The sequence below is a fragment of the Canis lupus genome, chromosome 24 (assembly GCF_011100685.1).
Source record: "Canis lupus familiaris isolate Mischka breed German Shepherd chromosome 24, alternate assembly UU_Cfam_GSD_1.0, whole genome shotgun sequence".
Taxonomy (NCBI): Eukaryota; Metazoa; Chordata; class Mammalia; order Carnivora; family Canidae; genus Canis; species Canis lupus.
In genome coordinates, this window is record NC_049245.1 from 19,065,274 (window position 1) to 19,083,960 (window position 18,687).

The 18,687-nt window shown below is 43.8% G+C and overlaps 1 protein-coding gene across 1 annotated transcript in view; it reads right to left on the reverse strand.

The window, feature by feature from the left end:
- TMC2 (transmembrane channel like 2) overlaps positions 1-18,687 on the reverse strand; it is a 65,941-nt gene that overhangs the window by 35,652 nt on the left and 11,602 nt on the right. The window contains exons 3-6 of the mRNA XM_038572982.1: positions 15,739-15,891; positions 3,801-3,891; positions 492-573; positions 23-129 (exon numbers count right to left, since the gene is read on the reverse strand). Coding sequence (XP_038428910.1) covers positions 23-129; positions 492-573; positions 3,801-3,891; positions 15,739-15,891 — 433 coding nt within the window. The remainder of the gene's footprint in view (positions 1-22; positions 130-491; positions 574-3,800; positions 3,892-15,738; positions 15,892-18,687) is intronic.

The following is an 18,687-nucleotide window of genomic DNA, read 5'->3' on the forward strand; positions in this document are numbered from 1 at the left end:
ATATAGGAAGCTCTTGGCTTACCTCTGGGATGATAACTAGACCAAATATTAAGCCAAAAAGGACAAGGTTAACTCCATACATCCATCGGAGAAAGATGAAATATGATGCCACTGAAGAACCAAAATGACCTGGCATAAGAAAAGATGGCAGGATTTAAACATTATGGAAAGACGAAGGTAGCAGTACTGACTACTTTATGTATGTGATGGATTCAGTTTTCGCAACAATCTGTGGAATGGATATTTCAGATAAATAACCTGAGGCTCTGTGGTGTTAACCAGTCTATCTATGCTCTCACAATCAGGAAATGAAGAAACACAATTTAAATCTTGGTCTGACTAAATGCAATATTTCAATAGTTCAAAGTCCATTCTGTTTTCTAATACAACAGGACCTATGAAATAACCTGATCAGTTGGTCAGGAACACAATGCAAGCCCTTGGAAACTCTTTTATAAACCAGTTAAAAATGGTGACACCAAAACACTCACTTTCAATGTCCTTGATCTTCATTTCCCAGGGTATACACTGAGTCTTGAAATTATCAAAGTCTCTCTTAAACTTGACCCACTTCTGAAATTAAACAGATAATACACTCAGTTTATTAACATCCTGCTTTGGGGCCTGGAGGAACACATTGGAGGAACATGTTAATGCTGTCAACACCAAAGTCAGGAGCAGAGTGAGAGAGAAGCCAGCGCAGCATAATGCCTTGTCTTTGTCTGCGGTGCTGATAAAAATTCACGTTTAGATAGTTTATATATGAACTTAGGAATTGTATATATAATTTATGTTGGGGGATCAAATTAGGTTAGCAACCTCTGATATAACATTTTTTTTTATCTTAAAACAAAAATTCAGGCACCTGGGTGGCTCAGTGGTTGAGCGTCTGCCTTTGGCTAAGGTCGTGATCCCAGGGTCTTGGGATCGAGTCCTACACTGGGCTCCCCACAGGGAGTCTGCTTCTCTCTCTGCCTAGGTCTCTGCCTCTCTCTCTCTGTCTCTCATGAATAAATAAATAAAATCTTTAAAAAAACAAAAATTCAAGGGGAAAAAGAAATCTCACGACCTTTACATCCACGTTTGGCAGACAGCCAAGTGCCCAAATCTGATAGGAATTGTATTCAACCGCAGTGATGGTGGAATTGGAAGAACCTCAACCCATGGTTTCCATTCTCCTAGTGAAACAACAGCTTGTTTTTTTTTGTAGTTGTTGTGTTGTTTTTATTTTTTTCTGTAAATAGGAAGGCATTTTGCTCCTTCCCATGGTCTGTTCCCAGCTCCAACACTTAGAGTTTATATCATTCAGAAGCCTGAGTAGCTGTCTGCCTGCTGATTGGATGAAAATCTGTCAATTCCCAAGGGGCTGCTCTCCAACAACCTCACTCTCTAGAAATAAATCCATTTGTAATTAAAAAATAAAAAACTCATTTGGTTGGATAAAAACAGTGGACAAAGAGATAGTAGAGAGGAGATCCTAAGGTCAGTTTCTATTATTACAAAGATCACCTAAGAACTTATTCATGAAAGGAGTTTTCCCATGTTTAAATTCACGAAAGAATCAAAAGGAAAATTTATCTGAAGGAATCTGATGTGTTTCCAGACCTGCAGGCTTTGAATGTATCCTGATGGGATGATTGCTGCACAAAGAGGAAGTTAGCTGTTGAAGAGGGTGGTGGTCACAGATGCGACAGAGAGGAGGAGCCCATAAGCCAATGCCTGGTTGATAATAATGGCAAAGGTATCCCTAAAACAGGAAGGGATGTGGAGAATAGCAGGTGGTGGTCATTGGGCATTCCAGTCCCACTGCTTTGTCTACCTTCCCTAGCTCTGATCCCATGCTCAAAATTTATTTTTGGCATATTTGGCTTTCTGTGTAAGACTGTCTATAAGGAAAGCATTGCCCATCACCTGGGCTGTCAGTATTTTGGTTTCTATGACAGTGATTTGTGGTTGCAAGTTGATAGATCGGAAATGGGATTGTGGTTTAGCTACCCACATAAGTAACTCTACTATCAGAAGGAAAAGGCACTGCTAATGTGAAGTCTTCACATTTCCAGTTCTCTTATCAGTTATTTCTCCTTGTAAATTAATAATCCAGCATCTGGTTTTACCTATCAGTCCCAGAAGCTTTATTAATATGAATCCTCCCCGGAGAGATGGATCCCCTGTCAGGGTGCTGATAAAATCAGTACAGAATATACACTTGCAAGGCTGAGGGGCAAGACGGGTAATGATCATTGCTAAGGGAGGCCCCCGGGGACAGTCTCCAAGTTAACTTAGTCGATCACTTGGCAACCATCTGATAGCTCCTCAAGGCTGTGGGCATCTTGGCCTGAAAAGTGATGCCCTGGAGGTGGGGCAGAGGACAAGAAGGCCATGGTGAAGCTCCATATTGTAGCTCTTATATTTCATTAGTTTAGAGAATCAGAAGACTGGGATGGGATGTGGCCAGGAGAAGACACCCCCTCCCACAACCCTTCCTCAGAGCCACATGAGATGGTAGCTGTGGTCCAAGGACTGGGATATTATATGAGAATGTTGTCTTGTTCTCCAGCTGGATACAGAAAAAGAATTTAAAATAGTGGATGAACAAGACATGGACAAGCTACACATTCTGTGGATGAAATCCAGATCTGAATGACTAAGACAGCCACTGAGGTCTGAGAAATAGTATTACAGAACAAGGAAAAAGGGATATGACTCTTTGAAATTTTTGACAAGCATTTAGGTCTTCATAACTCATGTTTTGAGAAATTATTCAGCATTCTTAATAGGATACAAGAAATATGGTTTCTAGGTAAAAGATAACATTTTGGGATTTTAAAAAGAATATAAGTAGAGCATGGAAGGGTTCAAGGTAGCTAAAAACTCAGCAACATCAAAGGAAAATAAGCATTATAGGTAATAAAGATTATAATTGAAACAGAAGAGAATGGATTCAATGATATTGGGAATAAACCTGAGAAATTTCTGAGAATGCAAAGAGAGAAAACAAAGAATTTTAAATAATGAAGGAAGATAAACTCAGAAGAGGATCGACAGCCATCCTTCTCCTAAGGAAGAAGCTAGAACTATTTGCTAAACAGAATCATTTATTAAAGATATATTTGAAGAGCACATTCCTCATTTGGAGCAAAAAAAAAAAAAAAAAAAACCTAAGTGTGCAGTTCGGTTGTAGTTTCTAGATAAAATTAATAAAATGACACATAGATTGCTGTCAGGCAAGTCAACCTGAAAAAAAGGTATTGGGAATAAAAAAGACTCAAATCCAACATGTACAGAAAGTAATTCCTCAAATTATGGGAGCACCATCTGCAACTTTTTGATGATACATATGATCTTAATGAAATGATTGAGTTTTGGCAAGAATATGAAATATCCAAATGGCCCCAAGAAAAAGTTAAAACTCAAATGAACCAATGAACATGGAATCCATGAAAAAACTTCCAAGTGTTATATAAAAAATGGATGATTTATCAAACCATGTGTCCTGATTTAGGGCTTGGGAAATAAGATCTCAGTGCTTTAATCTCATCAGTTTTGTTAGTTTATAGTTCTTCACCAGAGAGGAAGTGAGTCTCAAATACACTGATGCTCTCACAGATAAATGTAGAGAAATTGACAGGAGACAGTTGGTTTGCATTCCTAGACAAATCAGTTGCTCAGCCAGACCTCACACTGAGGATTCTGGGGGAGCTGGACACTGATGCAGAGGCTGGGCAGGTGCCTGTGATGGTCACCCGGGTTCAGAGGGTGAACAAGCCCTCCTGAGGGATTGCTGCCTCTCTACCACCCACCTTAGCCACCAGCATCCTATAGGCATAGAGTCGCTTGCCTTTCCCCTTTCCCAAGGCTCCTTCATACTTCTCCACAAATTCTTGGGCCTCCCTGGTTAGGAAAAAAAAAAGAGAGTTAGAGGGAGAACTTCAATTAACACCAGACCAAAAGAAATCTGAACTATGAGAGCATATATGTTGCTAAAAGTCTTTTTTTTCTCTCTAAAAGTCTTAAGTGTTTTCATACCCCTAGTTAGAATATAAGCTCCAAGAAGGTAGGGCATTTTGTCTGTTTTGTTCATTGAAGTTTCCTAAATTCTAAGAATGGTGCTTAGTACATGGCAGGCACCTCTGGTGACATGCCCCTGAATGGCAAAAGGGACTTTGCAGATACAATTAAGATTCCAGAATTTTTTTTTTTTAAGATTCCAGAATTTAAAATAGGGAGATTATCCTGGATTTTCTGGAAGGGCCCAGAGTAATCACATGATCACATGAGCCCTTAAACACAGAAGAAGAAGAAGAAGAAGAAGAAGAAGAAGAAGAAGAAGAAGAGAAGAAGAAGAAGAAGAAGAAAGAAGAAGAAGAAGAGAAGAAGAAGAAGAAGAAGAAGAAGAAGAAGAAGAAGAAGAAGAAAAGAAAAGAAAGAAAAGGAAGAAAGAAAGAAAGAAAAAAGGGCAGAAAGGGAAGTCAGAGAAATTAAAAGCAAGAGATTTCTTGACCCTCTGTTGCTGGGGGCCCTCAGGAGGAAACCAACAGAAGGAAGTGAATTCTGCCAAAATCCAGCAAACTTGGAAGAAGACCTCTAGCCCCACATGGGAGCCTCAGCCTTGCGAATATCTTGATTTTAGCTGAGTGAGACCCTGAGCAGAGAATCCAGCCAGGCCACCCCAGACTTCTGACCAGCAGCACTGTGAACGGAGAAGTATTATCTGTTTTTTTTTTTAAGATTTTATTTATTATTCATGATAGAGAGAGAGAGAGAGAGGCAGAGGGAGAAGCAGGCTCCTGGCGGGGAGCCGGATGTGGGACTCCATCCCAGGACCCCAGGATCACACCCTGAGTGGAAGGCAGATGCTCAACCCCTGAGCCACCCAGGTGGCCCGAGAAGTATCGCCTTAAATAGTTACCTTTGTGGCAATTTGTTGCAGCAGCAATAGAAACAAACACAGCAAAACAGATGAAGGGGATTAAGTGGTAAAAAATTTCAGTTATAAAATAAATAAGTCACAGAGATGTAAAGTACAGTCTAGGGAATATAGTCAATAATATTGTAATAACGTTGTATGGTGACAGATGGTAGCTAGACTTATCGTGGTGAGCACTGTGTCATGTATATACACATCGAATCATGCTGTTGTACACCTGAAACGAATATAATATAGTATGTCAACTCTACTTCAGTAAAAAAAAAAAAAAAAAAAAAGAAAATGAATATAGCATTCAGTAGACATTTGTGGACTGCATGAATGTTGAATGAGGGAGTGAATCTCCACGGAAGGTTGGATGAGAAATCCACGGATCAGTTTGTCTATTAAGTATTCTGGGGAGTGTGCTGGGGCTGGTGAGAACTGGCTCCTGAGAACCCAGTGTTAAATATTCAGGAACTTGGCCATCCAGCTGTTAAACTGTTGGTAGCTTGAAATTGGCCACGGTGGGAGTATTTAGACCGTGGAAATCAGCAAATGCTGCAAATCTGGGCCTTTCCATCCCAGCCCCCAGACAGCCAGTTTTTCAGCACTGGATAGAGCCACACAAATGGATGAGGAACGAAGTCCATCTCAGCGTGGCCGGAAGGCGGCGTTGTGGAGCTGTGTTGTGTGTCTAGCTGATGTTGCTGCGCCCCGCCATTTGCTGTACAATACCTATCTCACCTCCAAAGTGCAAGTGCAGGCAGACGACAAGAGTCAAAGTCACATTCTAACCTCAGGTGAATCTTGAAGCTGGTTTTATTCGGATATCTCCATATTAATAAGGCTGACTGTCTGAAGCTGGTTTTATTCGGATGTCTCCAGGTTAATCAGGCTGACTGTCTAGCTCTTGAGCCTGGGGTGAAAAACTGGTCTGTATGGGATTAAGGCTCCTTAATGAGATCAGCTCCCTGTTCCCCGCGAGGCAGGACATGTCCTGGCAGTTAGTTATCTGTGGCTACCAACTTAGCCATCACACAAAAAAATGTTTTCATGAAATTTGTATTTTTGTTCTTTTCCTGTATTTTACATGTGAGCAGAGGCTCATAAGCACTTAGAGTTTGTGGGTGTAAATGTGCCAGGTTTTGGGGCACCTGAGTGGCTCAGTCAGTTAAGAGTCTGACTCTTGGTTTTGGCTCAGGCAGTGATCTCAGAGATGGAACCCCACCTCATGGGGCTCTGTGCTCAATGGGGAGTCTGCTTGGAGATTCTCTTCCTCTGTCCCTCACCCCGGTCTCTCTCTCTAGAATAAAGAAACAAATCTTTAAATGTGCCAGCTTTTAAGATTTGGGGACTTCAAATGAGAATTCTTGAAAGTAAGAGCCAGCTCTTGTTTCTGAGCCATTGGGCTGGACAGCAAATGCTTCTTTTCTTGATGTCCAGATTCTGTGTCTAGATGCCCAGATCCCTCAGGAGAACAGAGTGCTGTGCCCACTACTGGATGCAAATCTCGAGGACCATTCACTATGAAAAGCCTCCCTGGTTTAAGAATTTTGGTGGGGCTCCTGGGTGGCTCAGTGGTTGAACGTCTGCCTTTGCCTCAGGTTGTGATTTTTGCAGCAAGCTCCTTTTTAAACATGTTGCCTATAATCCAGAGAGTATTTGGTTTATGGAAACCCTGGCTCCTGCCCTGTACTTTCTTTTTTTTTTTTTTTTAAGATTTTATTTATTCATAGAGACACAGAGAGAGAGAGAGAGAAAGAGAGAGAGAGAGAGGCAGAGACACAGGCAGAGGGAGAAGCAGGCTCCATACAGGAAGTCCCACGTGGGACTCGATCCCAGGTCTCCAGGATCACACCCCGGGGCTGCAGGAGATGCAAAACCGCTGAGCCACTGGGGCTGCCCTGCCCTGTATTTCCTGATGTAAATCTTACTTCTGTCAGGTGCTTCTGTTCCCCCCTTGTCACCAAGTGTCCTTTGAAAAGGGAACTTCCTGTAAACTTGCCTCTCTTTTTTCCTCCTACCAGATGGTGTGTGATAAATGCAGTGAAATAGCAAAAGAGGAAGGATCTGTTGTTTTGAGGAAGCTTTTAGGGGTGTGGATCTCAAGTTCCCTTTTGGTAGGTGACGATTAACCCCTTAGGTCCCTCCAGCACTCAGCAGAGGAAGAAGTTATTGAAGAAAGGGCTTTCATGTGTAGGCACACCACAGACAGCACTTCAGAATCCCCCCACATTTGCTTCCTGGAAGATCCTTCTTGTGAATAAAGTGGCCCAAACCAGTTTGGAAAACACGAATCAGGGTGGCTATGGCTGCTGGGAGGGAAGGAGGTATATTGTATGGCTTTTAGTGCCAGAGCCCAAGCAGGATTCTGTGGCAGTTTTCATCTAGAAATGAGGGTGATATGAGAATCAAGTGTCTGAATGCATGCACCGTGAGTATAGCGACTTCATTTGACAGCCAGTCACCCCTTCCCCTTCTGAGGAAGCAGTAGCTCTTAGCGTGGGCAGCTGGTAAGACTCTGCTAGTTCAGGGGCTTAGTGTGAGGAGGCCTCTGCCTCCCCAGGTGCCTGGACAAGGGGCTTGGTAACATGATCTTTCACAACAGGAATGCTCTGAAGTTGGCCCGTGGCATCTCTCAGAAACATTATATGCTTCCAAAAACTCCTCCCTGGTGAAGGCATTCAGATTCAAATCACACTTAATTTAGAGATTTGAGGTAAAAATAGACACAGGGTAGCTCTGTATGTGATGGCATCCTCACAGAATGTTGCTGTCCCATGCAGGACACTGAGAGAGAATCGTAGCCAGCCTGAAATCTAGAAGACACATGGAAGGGGGAAGGAAGCATTGATTGTTAAAAGGAGGTGGCTAGGGGCTGGAGGTGGCCAGAGGTTGAAGGTGGTCTGGGCCATGCTGGTTTGGCATCTCCCTTTGTCCCCAGGCAATTTCCACTTTTAGTTGTGGAGACAATGGCCAAATAAATGCTGAGTTCACACTAAATAGAAATTCAGATCAGCCAGGTGAGGCATCTGCTCTAGAGACCTCACTGAATCAACCCAAGGGCAGTGGAGGCTAACCAAGCGTAGGTTGTAGTTTAAAATACATTAGCAAATTATTATTCTTCCCTTTAAAATGGAGAACTGGGTACTCGGGTGGCTCAGTTGGTTAACTGTCTGACTCTTGACAGAGTCAAAGCCTGACTGCATCAGGCTCCTTGCTCAGCATGGAGTTTGCTTGTCCTTGTCCCTCCACTTCTCTCTTGCTCTCTCTCTTTCTCAAATAAATAAATAAATAAATAAATAAATAAATAAATAAAATCTTAAAAAAAAAAAATGGAGAACCAAATTCTCCTCCCCTTGCATGTGGGCCAGACTTAGTGACTTGTTTCCAATGAATAGAAAGTGGTAGAAGGGACATTTTATGACTTCTGAGACTAGGACATAAAAGGTATTGTGACTTTCTACTTGAATACATCCTCTTAAGCCAGCTGCTATGTCGTGAGGATACTCAAGCAGCCAATGGAGAGAAACTGAGGCCTCTTTGTTTTTTTTAAAGATTTTACTTATCCATGAGAGACAGAGAGAGAGAGAGGCAGAGACACAGGCAGAGGGAGAAGCAGGCTCCATGCAGGGAGCCCGACATGGGACTCAATCCCGGGACACCAGGATCATGCCCTGGGCCAAAGGCAGGCGCCAAACCACTGAGCCACCCAGGGATCCCCCCTGAGGCTGCTATCTAACCACCAACATCAACTTGTCATCCATGTGAGTGAGGCACCTTGGAAGTGGATTCACCAGCCCCAGTCAAGCCTTCAGATGACTGCAGCCCTGTCCAACATCTTGACTCAACCTTATCAGAGACTCTAAGTCAGAACTGCCCAACTAAGTTGCTCCTGATTTTCTGACCCATAGGAGAGAGTAAATTTTCATTACAGTTTTAAATTACTAAGTTTGGGTTAATTTATTACACATCCCAAGATAATATACTGTAGAACCCAAAACAGTGCTTATACATTTAGGTTTATTATGTCTTTCTCTTGATGGATTGATACTTTTATCATTCTATAATGTTCCTTTCTGTCCCTGTTAATTTCCTTTACTCTGAAATCAACTTTATCTGATATTTATGTAGCCTCTTCTACTGTTATTTTGGTTAATGTTTGCATGATATATGTGTATTTTTGTCATTTTTGTACTCTCAACCTATATATATCATTATATTTAAATTGGATTTCTTGTGGACCATATGCAATTAAGTCATTTAAAAAATTACTTTGCCAGTCTGTTTTTAAAATTGGTATATTTAGACCATTTACATTTAATGTAATTATTAATATATTACAATTTAAACCTACAATTTCATCTTTTTTGTTTTATGTTTGTCCTCTATGTTTTTCATTTCTGTTTTCCTTTTTCCTACAGGTTACTTGAATATTTTTTAGGATTCCACTTTGGTTTGTCTATGATGCTTTTTAGTGTTATCTCTTTGTATGACCTTTTCAGTAGTTGCTCTAAGTATTACTATATATTACCATATCATGAAATATGCAATGTAAGATGTGTGTGTGTGTGTGCATGTGTGTGTGTATTCAAAGTCTACTGGTGCTGACATTTTACTAGGTAAAGTGTAGAAGTGTTACCTCCTTTTACATCCTTTTAACCTCCCATTTATAATTGTCTTAAATATTTTCCCTTCACTCATTGAGAACCACATTAGATGGTGTTATAATTTCTTCTTCAACTGTCAAACATAATTTTAAATACTCAAGAGGAGAAGGAAAATCTATGACAGTTTCCAATATTTTTGCTCTTACCCTGTTCTTCCTTCCTGATGTTCCAAGAGTCTTTCTTTTATCATTTCCTTTTTTGTTAAAAGAATTTACCTTAGTCATTCTTTTAGGGTAGGTTTGCTGGTAACAATTCTTTTAGGTTTCCTTCATCTGAGAATGTCTTGATTTCTTCTTCTTTTTAAAGATTTTATTTATTTATTTGAGAGAGAGACAGAGAGAGAGCATGAATAGGGAGAGGGGCAGAGGGACAAGCAGACTCCTCACTGAGCATGGAGCAGGTTGCATGGGGTTTGATCCCAGAACCCTGAGATCATGATTGGAGCCACTCAGGCTCCCTGATTTCTTCTTATTCTTAAAGGATATTTTTGGGGCTATAGAATTCTGGGCTGACAATTCTCTTATTTAGCACTTGAAAAATTGTTGTGCCACCTTCTGTCCTCCAGGGCTCCTAGCAAGAAATTTGCTGTCATTCTAATTGTTTTCCCTTACAGGTTTCTCTCTGACTGCTGGTAAGAAATGTGACTATGGTGTCTTGACATGAATTACTTTGGTTCATCCTGTATAGGGTTTATTTAGTTTTCTCAAATCTGTAAGTTTTGCCAAATTTGAGAAATTTTTAGTCATTCTTTCTTTTATTTTCTAAGATTTTATTTATTTATTCATGAGAGACAGACAGAGAGGCAGAGACACAGGCAGAGGGAGAGCTCATGGGGAACCTAGTGTGGGATCCCAGGACCCTGAGATCATGACCGAGCCAAGGGCAGACACTCAATCACTGAGCCACCCAGGTGCTCATTATTAGGCATTATTTCTTGGAAGACCTTTTCAGCCCCATCTGCTTTCTTCTCTTTTCTGGGACTCTTCCCCCTATCCTCTCATATCCAGGGCAAGGGATGTGGAAGAGACATTAACATTAGAGCATTTATTATAGTCCCACATGTCCCATTCATTTTTCTCCCAGATTGTTTTCTCTCTTGTTCAAATTGGTTAATTTCTCTTGGTCTATTTTCAGTTTCATTGATTCTTTGCTCTCTCCATGCTGCTGTTGAGATCACTCATTCAGTTTTTTAAATTTTAGTTGTATTTTTTACTTCTAAAATTTCTTTCTTTTTCTTTCTTTCTTTCTTTCTTTCTTTCTTTCTTTCTTTCTTTCTTTCTTCTTTCTTTCTTTCTTTCTTTCTTTCTTTCTTTCTTTCTTTCTTTCTTTCTTTCTTCTTTCTAGATTTTTATGTATTTATTCTTGAGGGACACACAGAGAGGAAGAGGTAGAGACACAGGCAGAGGAAGAAGCAGGCTCCATAAAGGGAGCCTGATGTGGGATTCAATCCCAGGACTCTAGGATCACTCCCTGGGCTGAAGGCGGGCGCTAAACCACTGAGCCACCCAGGGATTCCAACTTCTAAAATTTCTAGTTGTTCTTTTTTTAGATCTTCTATTTCTTTTGTTAGACTTTTTTTTTAAGATTTTATTTATTTATTCATGAGATACATATATATATAGAGAGAGGAAGAGACACAGGCAGAGGGAGAAGCAGGCTCCATGCAGGAAGCCCAACGTGGGACTTGATCCTGGGTCTCCAGGATCCCACCCTGGACCAAAGGCGGCACTAAACCGCTGAGCCACCGGGGCTGCCCTGGACTTTCTATTTCTTCATTAGTTTCATGTGTTCATAATTGCTCAGGGAAGCACTTTTATGATAGTTTCTTTAAAATCTTTGCCAGGTAATTCTATCCTCTATGTCATCTTGGTGTTAGCATCTTTAGTTGTCTTTTATCATTCAGCTTAAGATCTTCCTGGTTCTTGGTAGGATGAGTGACTTTCAGTTGAATATTGGACACTTTGGGTATTATGTTTAAATGGATTATTATTTAAATGGTTGTTTAAATCTTGTTTAAATGGATCTTGTGTAAATCTTCTGCTTTAGCAGGCCGCCTCTGACATGGCTTCAGTGGGTGAAAGGGATGCTGTCTGGTTACTTCCAGGTGGAAGTCCATGTTCTTTACTTGGCCCTCTTTGGCACCTGAGGCTGGGTAGGAACTCTTCCTTACTGCTGAGCAGGGATGGGAGTTCAGGCTTCCAACCAGGTTCTTCTCATATCTTCCTGGCTAGGAGGGATGCCTTGCTTCTGTCAGGTGGTGGTGAAAGTCTAGACTCCCCATGTGGCCTCCATAGACACCCAAAGGAGAGGGAGGGCTCATGACTGCCTGGTGGGGATGAAAGTCCATACTACCCACTCAGCCTCCTCTGATACTACCCTTGTGGGGGCATCAGGGGCACCAGTTATAACCTGGCAAGGGAGGTAATCTAGGCTTCCTCACTTTGCTTTTGCTGCCAGGGATGGGGATGGGACTGCTTTCTGTTTGTGGGGCTTGGCTAGAGTAAGATTGCTGTTGCCTATGACTTTGCCATCTCGACAGACTATCCCTTTCCTGGGCCTTTGGCTAGAGAGAGCTGATTTTTCTTGAGGTATTTTTTAGTCTGTTTCTATCCATGTTTCTGGGTGGCCAGAAATATAGGGCAAGAAGAAAACCCCATAACTCAGTGCCCTATCAATTCTCTGTCATGAGGTCTTTAACCAGACCATTTTCTTCTTTCCACCTTTCTGAGTCTTCTTATGTTTGCTTTACAGGTAATGTCCAGGGTTTTAGTTGTAGTTAGTGGGAAGAATTGGCAGAAGCAGGTCTACTGCCTTTTTCTGGAAGTGGAATTCTTCAGATTTCTCTGAAGAAAACAGGCAATTTGGGTAATTTTCTAAGATATCATCTGATAAAGCTGAGGGACACATCTGATTAATTCTATGGTTGAAGCAAACGTGGGACGCCTGGTGGCTCAGCAGTTGGGTGTCTGCTTTTGGCTCAAGGCATGATCCCATGGTCCCAGGATCAAGTCCTACATCGGGCTCCCTGCATAGGGCCTGCTTCTCCTTCTGCCTGTGTCTCTGGCTCTCTCTCTGTGTGTCTCTCATAAATAAATAAATAAAATCTTAAAAAAAAAATAAAAGCAAATATCCCTGATGCATGGGTCCTAAAAGGCAGAGACTGACTAGTGCCAAAGCTGCCCAGAGGTGGCAGAGGCATGAGCACAGGCTTGGGTCAGTTCACCACTGTTTTGTTCTTTATGCGTTACTATTCCTTCTTCGGTTGTCACAACAACCATGCCCTGGTCAGCCAGCTGCCCGAATGGGCCGGAGGCTGAGGTCTCCACACTATTGATTCTGAAAAAGGATTTATCGGTGCCTGGGTGGCTCAGTTGGTTAAATGTCCAACTCTTAATTTTGGCTCAGGTCATGTTCTCAGGGTCATGAGATTGAGCCCCACATCAGGCTCCGACCGAGCTCAGTGAGTTGGCTTGAGATTCTTTCTCTCTCTCCCTCTGTACCCACCCACCCCTGAAAAATAAATAAATAAAATCTTAAAAATAAAAAAGGAAGATGTACTCTGGGAATGCTATCTGCAATGAAAAACCTCACTGCCAGAGAGGGAAATCATAGAGGATGCAAAGGGATTCATTCTAGAATGTTTAGTAACTCTAGAGAAAGAATTACAAATGAAAAGCACAGGTACTGGAGCCAGAATCCCTGAGTCCAAATGCCAACCAGGCCACTTAACTCACCTTGCAAACCTGGAGCAAATTACTTAATTGCTCTGTGTCTCAATTTGCTCTTTAGTAAATTTGGGACAACAGTAATAGTCCCTATATCACAGAGTGGCTGTAGGATTAAATGGGCTGTGACACACCAGCACTCAGAACAGTGTCTGGCACACAGGGAGTGCTCAGTAAGTGGTGGCAATACTAAAAGAGAAATAATAAAAAGAATAGTAAAAGATGAATTAGACACAGCTCTGCAGACAAGAGTGTCCAGTCGAGGGGGATGCTCAATTGGAGCATTCAGTGCCAGGGGGATCAGAGGGGCAGTAAATAGCTCGGTCTGAATGTGAGGAGGGCCATGGGGCTTCCCTGCAGGGGAGCACTTGGCCTAAGTCTTACAGGGTCTGTGGGAATCAGCCAGGTGGGCTGGCAGAAAGCAGAGATCTAGGCAGAGGCACCAGCTTGCTTGGAGCTGCTGAAGCTCTCCCGCCTAAGACGGGAGTCTGGGATAAGGAGGCTCCAGAGAGGGAGGAGGGAGGGGGGAGGCCTGGAGGGAAGAGGCCGGTGTTGGCTGAGGAGCTCTGCCCCAGGGACCCAGGGACAGAAACGTGGGTCTGTTCAACTTCTCAGGCTTTTAAGGCTTCCCACTCACACCAAGAGCAGGACCCCTGCCCCTGCAGCTGGAGGAGATATCAGACTTCTCTCCTCTGGACAGCTAGACAGCCCTGGGGAATCTTCCTAGTCCTTGAGATTTCCAGCCGGCTGGAGATCTCATTTCCATAAGCACCTCAGTTGCTCTTTTTCCACTGTTAATAAAAGATGTGTTCAGGTGACACCCGAGTGGGGGGGTGAGGTTCTGTTAGAGTGACAGGTGGCTGTTCTGCACGCCCCTGTCAGGAAGAAGAACCTGGCCTGGAGATAGGAGTTTCAGAAGAAGGGCCTAGGAAGGAAGACAGCCACTGCCTAAAGCTGTACCTGCCACCAAACTATAGCCACCAGCCACAAGCGATGATTTAATTTAAATACAATAAAATAAAACAAAAAAATTTAGTTTCTTAGTCACACTCACCACTTTTCGAGTGCTTACTAGCCACATAGGGCACTATTAGTGCAGATTTAGAGCATTCCCATCATCCCCCAAAGTTCTGTTGGTCAGTACTGGGCTGGCGGCGCCAGAGGGACACATTTTTTCCTGTAGCTGTGTAGGATACAAATGCGGTAATTTCCTGGCATGGAGTAAGCTCTGTCTTCCAGAACCTGTTGGGGTTCGCCTTGGGTTTGTGCAGCCCAGCATCTTTGCTGCGTCTCTTGGGGGTAACCAGTGAGGCTCAATAGGTCAAAACAGCTGCCAAACTGTTCTACATAATAGAGGGTGAGGCGCTTGGCTTGAGAGGATGGGAAACTCATGTGTGAGCAGAGCCAGGGAAATGGCTTTATAAAGGGGGAAGGGGAAAAGGAGTGTCCCTGCAGCCCTGTGGCAGAAAAGCCAAGGAGGAGCCTGGGGGGAAATGGTAATGCTGGATTTTTTTTTTTTTTAAGATTTAATTTATTCATTTGACAGAGAGATGATTTGCAGGTTCACAAGCTGGGGTGACGGGCAGAGGGAGAGGGAGAAGCAGGCTCCCCCCTGAGCAGGGAGCTTGACCCTACTTGGGGGGGCTTGGGGCTCAACCCCAGGACCCTGGGATCATGACCTGAGCTGAAGGCAGATGCTTAGCCAACTGACAGTTTCTTTCTTTTTTTAAAGTAGAAAACCAGAAATGTGACTCCCACTCTTTTCTCCCGAGGCAGAGAGGGAAGACTCACAAAATGCTCAAAGTGCTGGCCTTTCCAAGGAAGCCAGAGAAGGGCTGAGCTGGAAACAGGAGTCAGGGGCTTGAATAGGAGGAGGCCTGAACTATATTCATGGAGCACCATCGCAGCCTGGCCCTGGGTCGGGCAGACGCACTCCCTGCTCCCCACACACAAGTGTGGGTGTGCTACATACACATGGAGAGGTTCTTGGTTCCTAAAGAACACAGGGGAGTTCTGAACTTGTTGAGGTGGGGGCTGTCACCAAAAGCCCTCCAAGGAAGGCTTGTCTGTGTTGGATTGTGAGGAAGGCACAGAAGGGGAAGGGGTGGGGGACAGAAAGGTTGTCAGGCAGCAGAAGGGTTGGCCCTAGGCCAGGGCACCGTGATCTCTGTCTCTCCCACCAGAACCTGCTCTGTGCTGGCCAACAGCAGGGCCTCTGTCAACGGTCACCACTCACTCTTGTCTTGGCTCTAACAGCCCCCTACTCAGGTGCTGTGCTTGTGCTGGGGAGAGAGGGACCAAAGCAGAGTGGGAGGGTCAATCCCGCCTTCCTGTCAAGTCCTCTCCAAGTCAAGATGGAAGGTGTTCTGGGTCCATCAGAAAGACCCAAGCCTTTTGCACATCAAGAGGCCCCGGTGGACCACCCCCTGCTCACCTGAGCTCCCTAAGCTTTTTTGCCATGGGCCAGGGCTTGTTCCGCATGGTGGCAATGAGCTTCTTCTTGTCTTCTAACTGCTCCAGGATCCGGGCCAGCTCCTCCTCTGACAGAGATTCCCCACCAGAGGTGCTGGAGGCCAGGGAGGGTGATCTGCAGGCAGAGCCAGGGCAGAGCAGGGGGAGAGTGAAAGGTTGGCAAGTGCTCTGTGGAATGTATAGGAGCCCATGGCCCTCCCAACCCTGACCACCCCTCAGAGATCCGCTCCTGCTCAGAAGCCCTCAGTGACTCCCACCACCCATCAGAAGAGGCCACAACTCTGTCCTGTAGCCCAAAACACCAGGAGAGTTGCCTCCCCCAACTCTTTCTCTGCGTGCTCGCTACCCACCATGTTCTAGCATAATGCTGCTCAATAGAACTGTAACCCAAGCCATGTGTTGTAATTTAAAATTTTCTAGTAACCATATTAAAATGTCAAGAAGAGATGGGTAATTTTATTTTATTATTATTTTTTTTGGTCTGCCTAGTTAATTTTAATAATACATTTTATTGAATCCAACATGTCAAAAATTGTAATTTTAACATGTAACCAATATAAAAATTATTAATGAGGTATTTTTAAAACTTTTAAAAAAGATTTTTATTTATTTATTAGAGACAGAGACAGAGAGAGGCAGAGACACAGGCAAAGGGAGAAGCAGGCTCCATGCAGAGAGCCTGACGTGGGACTCGATCCCGGGACTCCAGGATCACACCCTGGGCTGTAGGTGGCACTAAACAGCTGCGCTACCGGGGCTGCCCTTAATGAAGTATTTTATATTCTTCTTGTGCTGTCTTCAAAATCTGGTGTTCATCCCACAACCACTGTGCATGTCAATTCAGACATTAAATTTTCATTGAACATATTTGATCTGTACCTGGATTTCACAAAATTTACAGTTGAAAGGGTAGATCCACACACTCAAGTTGTTTTAAACATACTTAAAAGTCTCCTAACAAATTAACCAAGTAGCAGAATGTCATTTTCCTTTGACATTTGCATCTGCATTGACAAAAGCAGTTTGCCTTTTATTTTTAAGAAGAAATGCATCATCTTCAAATTTAAATTGATTTTAAAAATACAGCTGTCTGTCCTAAGTTAAGTAAATTCACTAACTCTTGTGTCAACTCAATAGTATTCACCTTGAATTAAAATGAAAGGAGATTTAAAAAAAAGAAAGGAGATTAAAAATTCAATTCCTTGGTCATGTTGGCTGCATGTCAAGGGCTCACTCAGCATGTGGCTGCGGTGATGGTGCTGGACAGCACAGGGGGAGGGAACTTCCAGCAGGAACCCTTCCCCCATGTGAGGAGCCTCAGCATCTCACACACAAGACTGACCATGTGTTCGGCTGCCACAAAATCCTAGTTCTTGGAAACAGTGACTCCAGGTGGAGCAGTAGCCAATGGGGTGAGGTGGAGGCGTGGAGAAGACCACGCTCCAGCTGCCTTCTTAGCAAGTTCCATAAACAGAAACACCAGGATGTGGGCTTGGGTTACTGCAGGTTTTAGAGAACAATTCACAGCAGCCCCGGCAAGTTTTTTTTTTTTTTTTAATTTTATTTATTTATTCATGAGAGACACAGAGAGAGAGAGGCAGAGACACAGGCAGAGGGAGAAGCAGGCTCCATACAGGGAGCCCGATGTGGGACTCGATCCCGGGACTCCAGGACCTGCCCTGGGCCGAAAGCAGGCACTAAACCGCTGAGCCATCCAGGGATCCCCAAGCCTTGGTGAGTTTTAATTTCTGAAGAACTCAAAGAGCAGAGGAGAAGTGATGAGACATAGGTGAGAGGAGGGGCCCCAACACTTCACCTCTGGAAAGCCTAGGGCACAGGAGTGTCTTGGCATGCCTCATGGGCACCCCGTGATAGTTGCCTTGAGTCTTTCTATGGGGGATCCCTCAGTCTGGGTGTGGGTGGCATTCAGTCATTGCTTGTTCAAATGACATCTGTGCTTCAATGACAGGCCGAAATGCTTACCTGCCCTGTGCAGGAACCCTGATGCCCCAGTGCCCCACCAAGAAGGCATTTCAATAAATCCTTTCTCAGACACATACTACTTTCTGCCTTGTCTTGTAAAGACTGTTGCCTGTATCCTATCTCCCCTGCTAGACTCTCAGCATCTTGGGATCAGGACTGTCTTTTCTAAACACCCTAGAGCCCCATGGGAGGGAACATATTCTTCACCATAACCCTGATTCCTTCAATTATTTCAAAAACCTCCCTAGCCATCATCATCGACTGGGATTTTTAAAAAGACTTTATTTATTTATTCATGAGAGACACACAGAGAGAGGCAGAGAGAGAAGCAGGCTCCTCGCAGGGAGCCAGATGTGGGCCTTGATCCCTGACCCAGGGATCACGACCTGAGCCCCAGGCAGATGCTCAACTGTTGAGCCACCCAAGTGCCCCATCAACAGGGATTCTTTTTATTTTTTATTTTTTTTAAATTTTTATTTATTTATGATAGTCACAGAGAGAAAGAGAGAGAGAGAGGCAGAGACATAGGGAGAGGGAGAAGCTGGCTCCATGCACCGGGAGCCCGACGTGGGATTCGATTCCGGGCCTCCAGGATCGCGCCCTGGGCCAAAGGCAGGCGCTAAACCGCTGCGCCACCCAGGGATCCCTCAACAGGGATTCTTAAACATCCCAAGAAGTGAGTAAAGCCAAAAAGGGAGGCAAAGAGAAGATGTCCCCTCAAAACTAGTAGCAAAGAACTAAACTCCCGACTTGCTGATTCCATGATCTGGCTCTGTCCCTGAACCCACAGTGCCAGTGCTCATGCAACAGAGAAAACAAAACAAATAAAACCCCCCATATCCTAATTTTCAGGGCTGGTGGAACCACTGAAAGTCCTCTAGACCAATGCAACATTTCACAGAAGAGGACACAGGTCCAGACTGCGGAA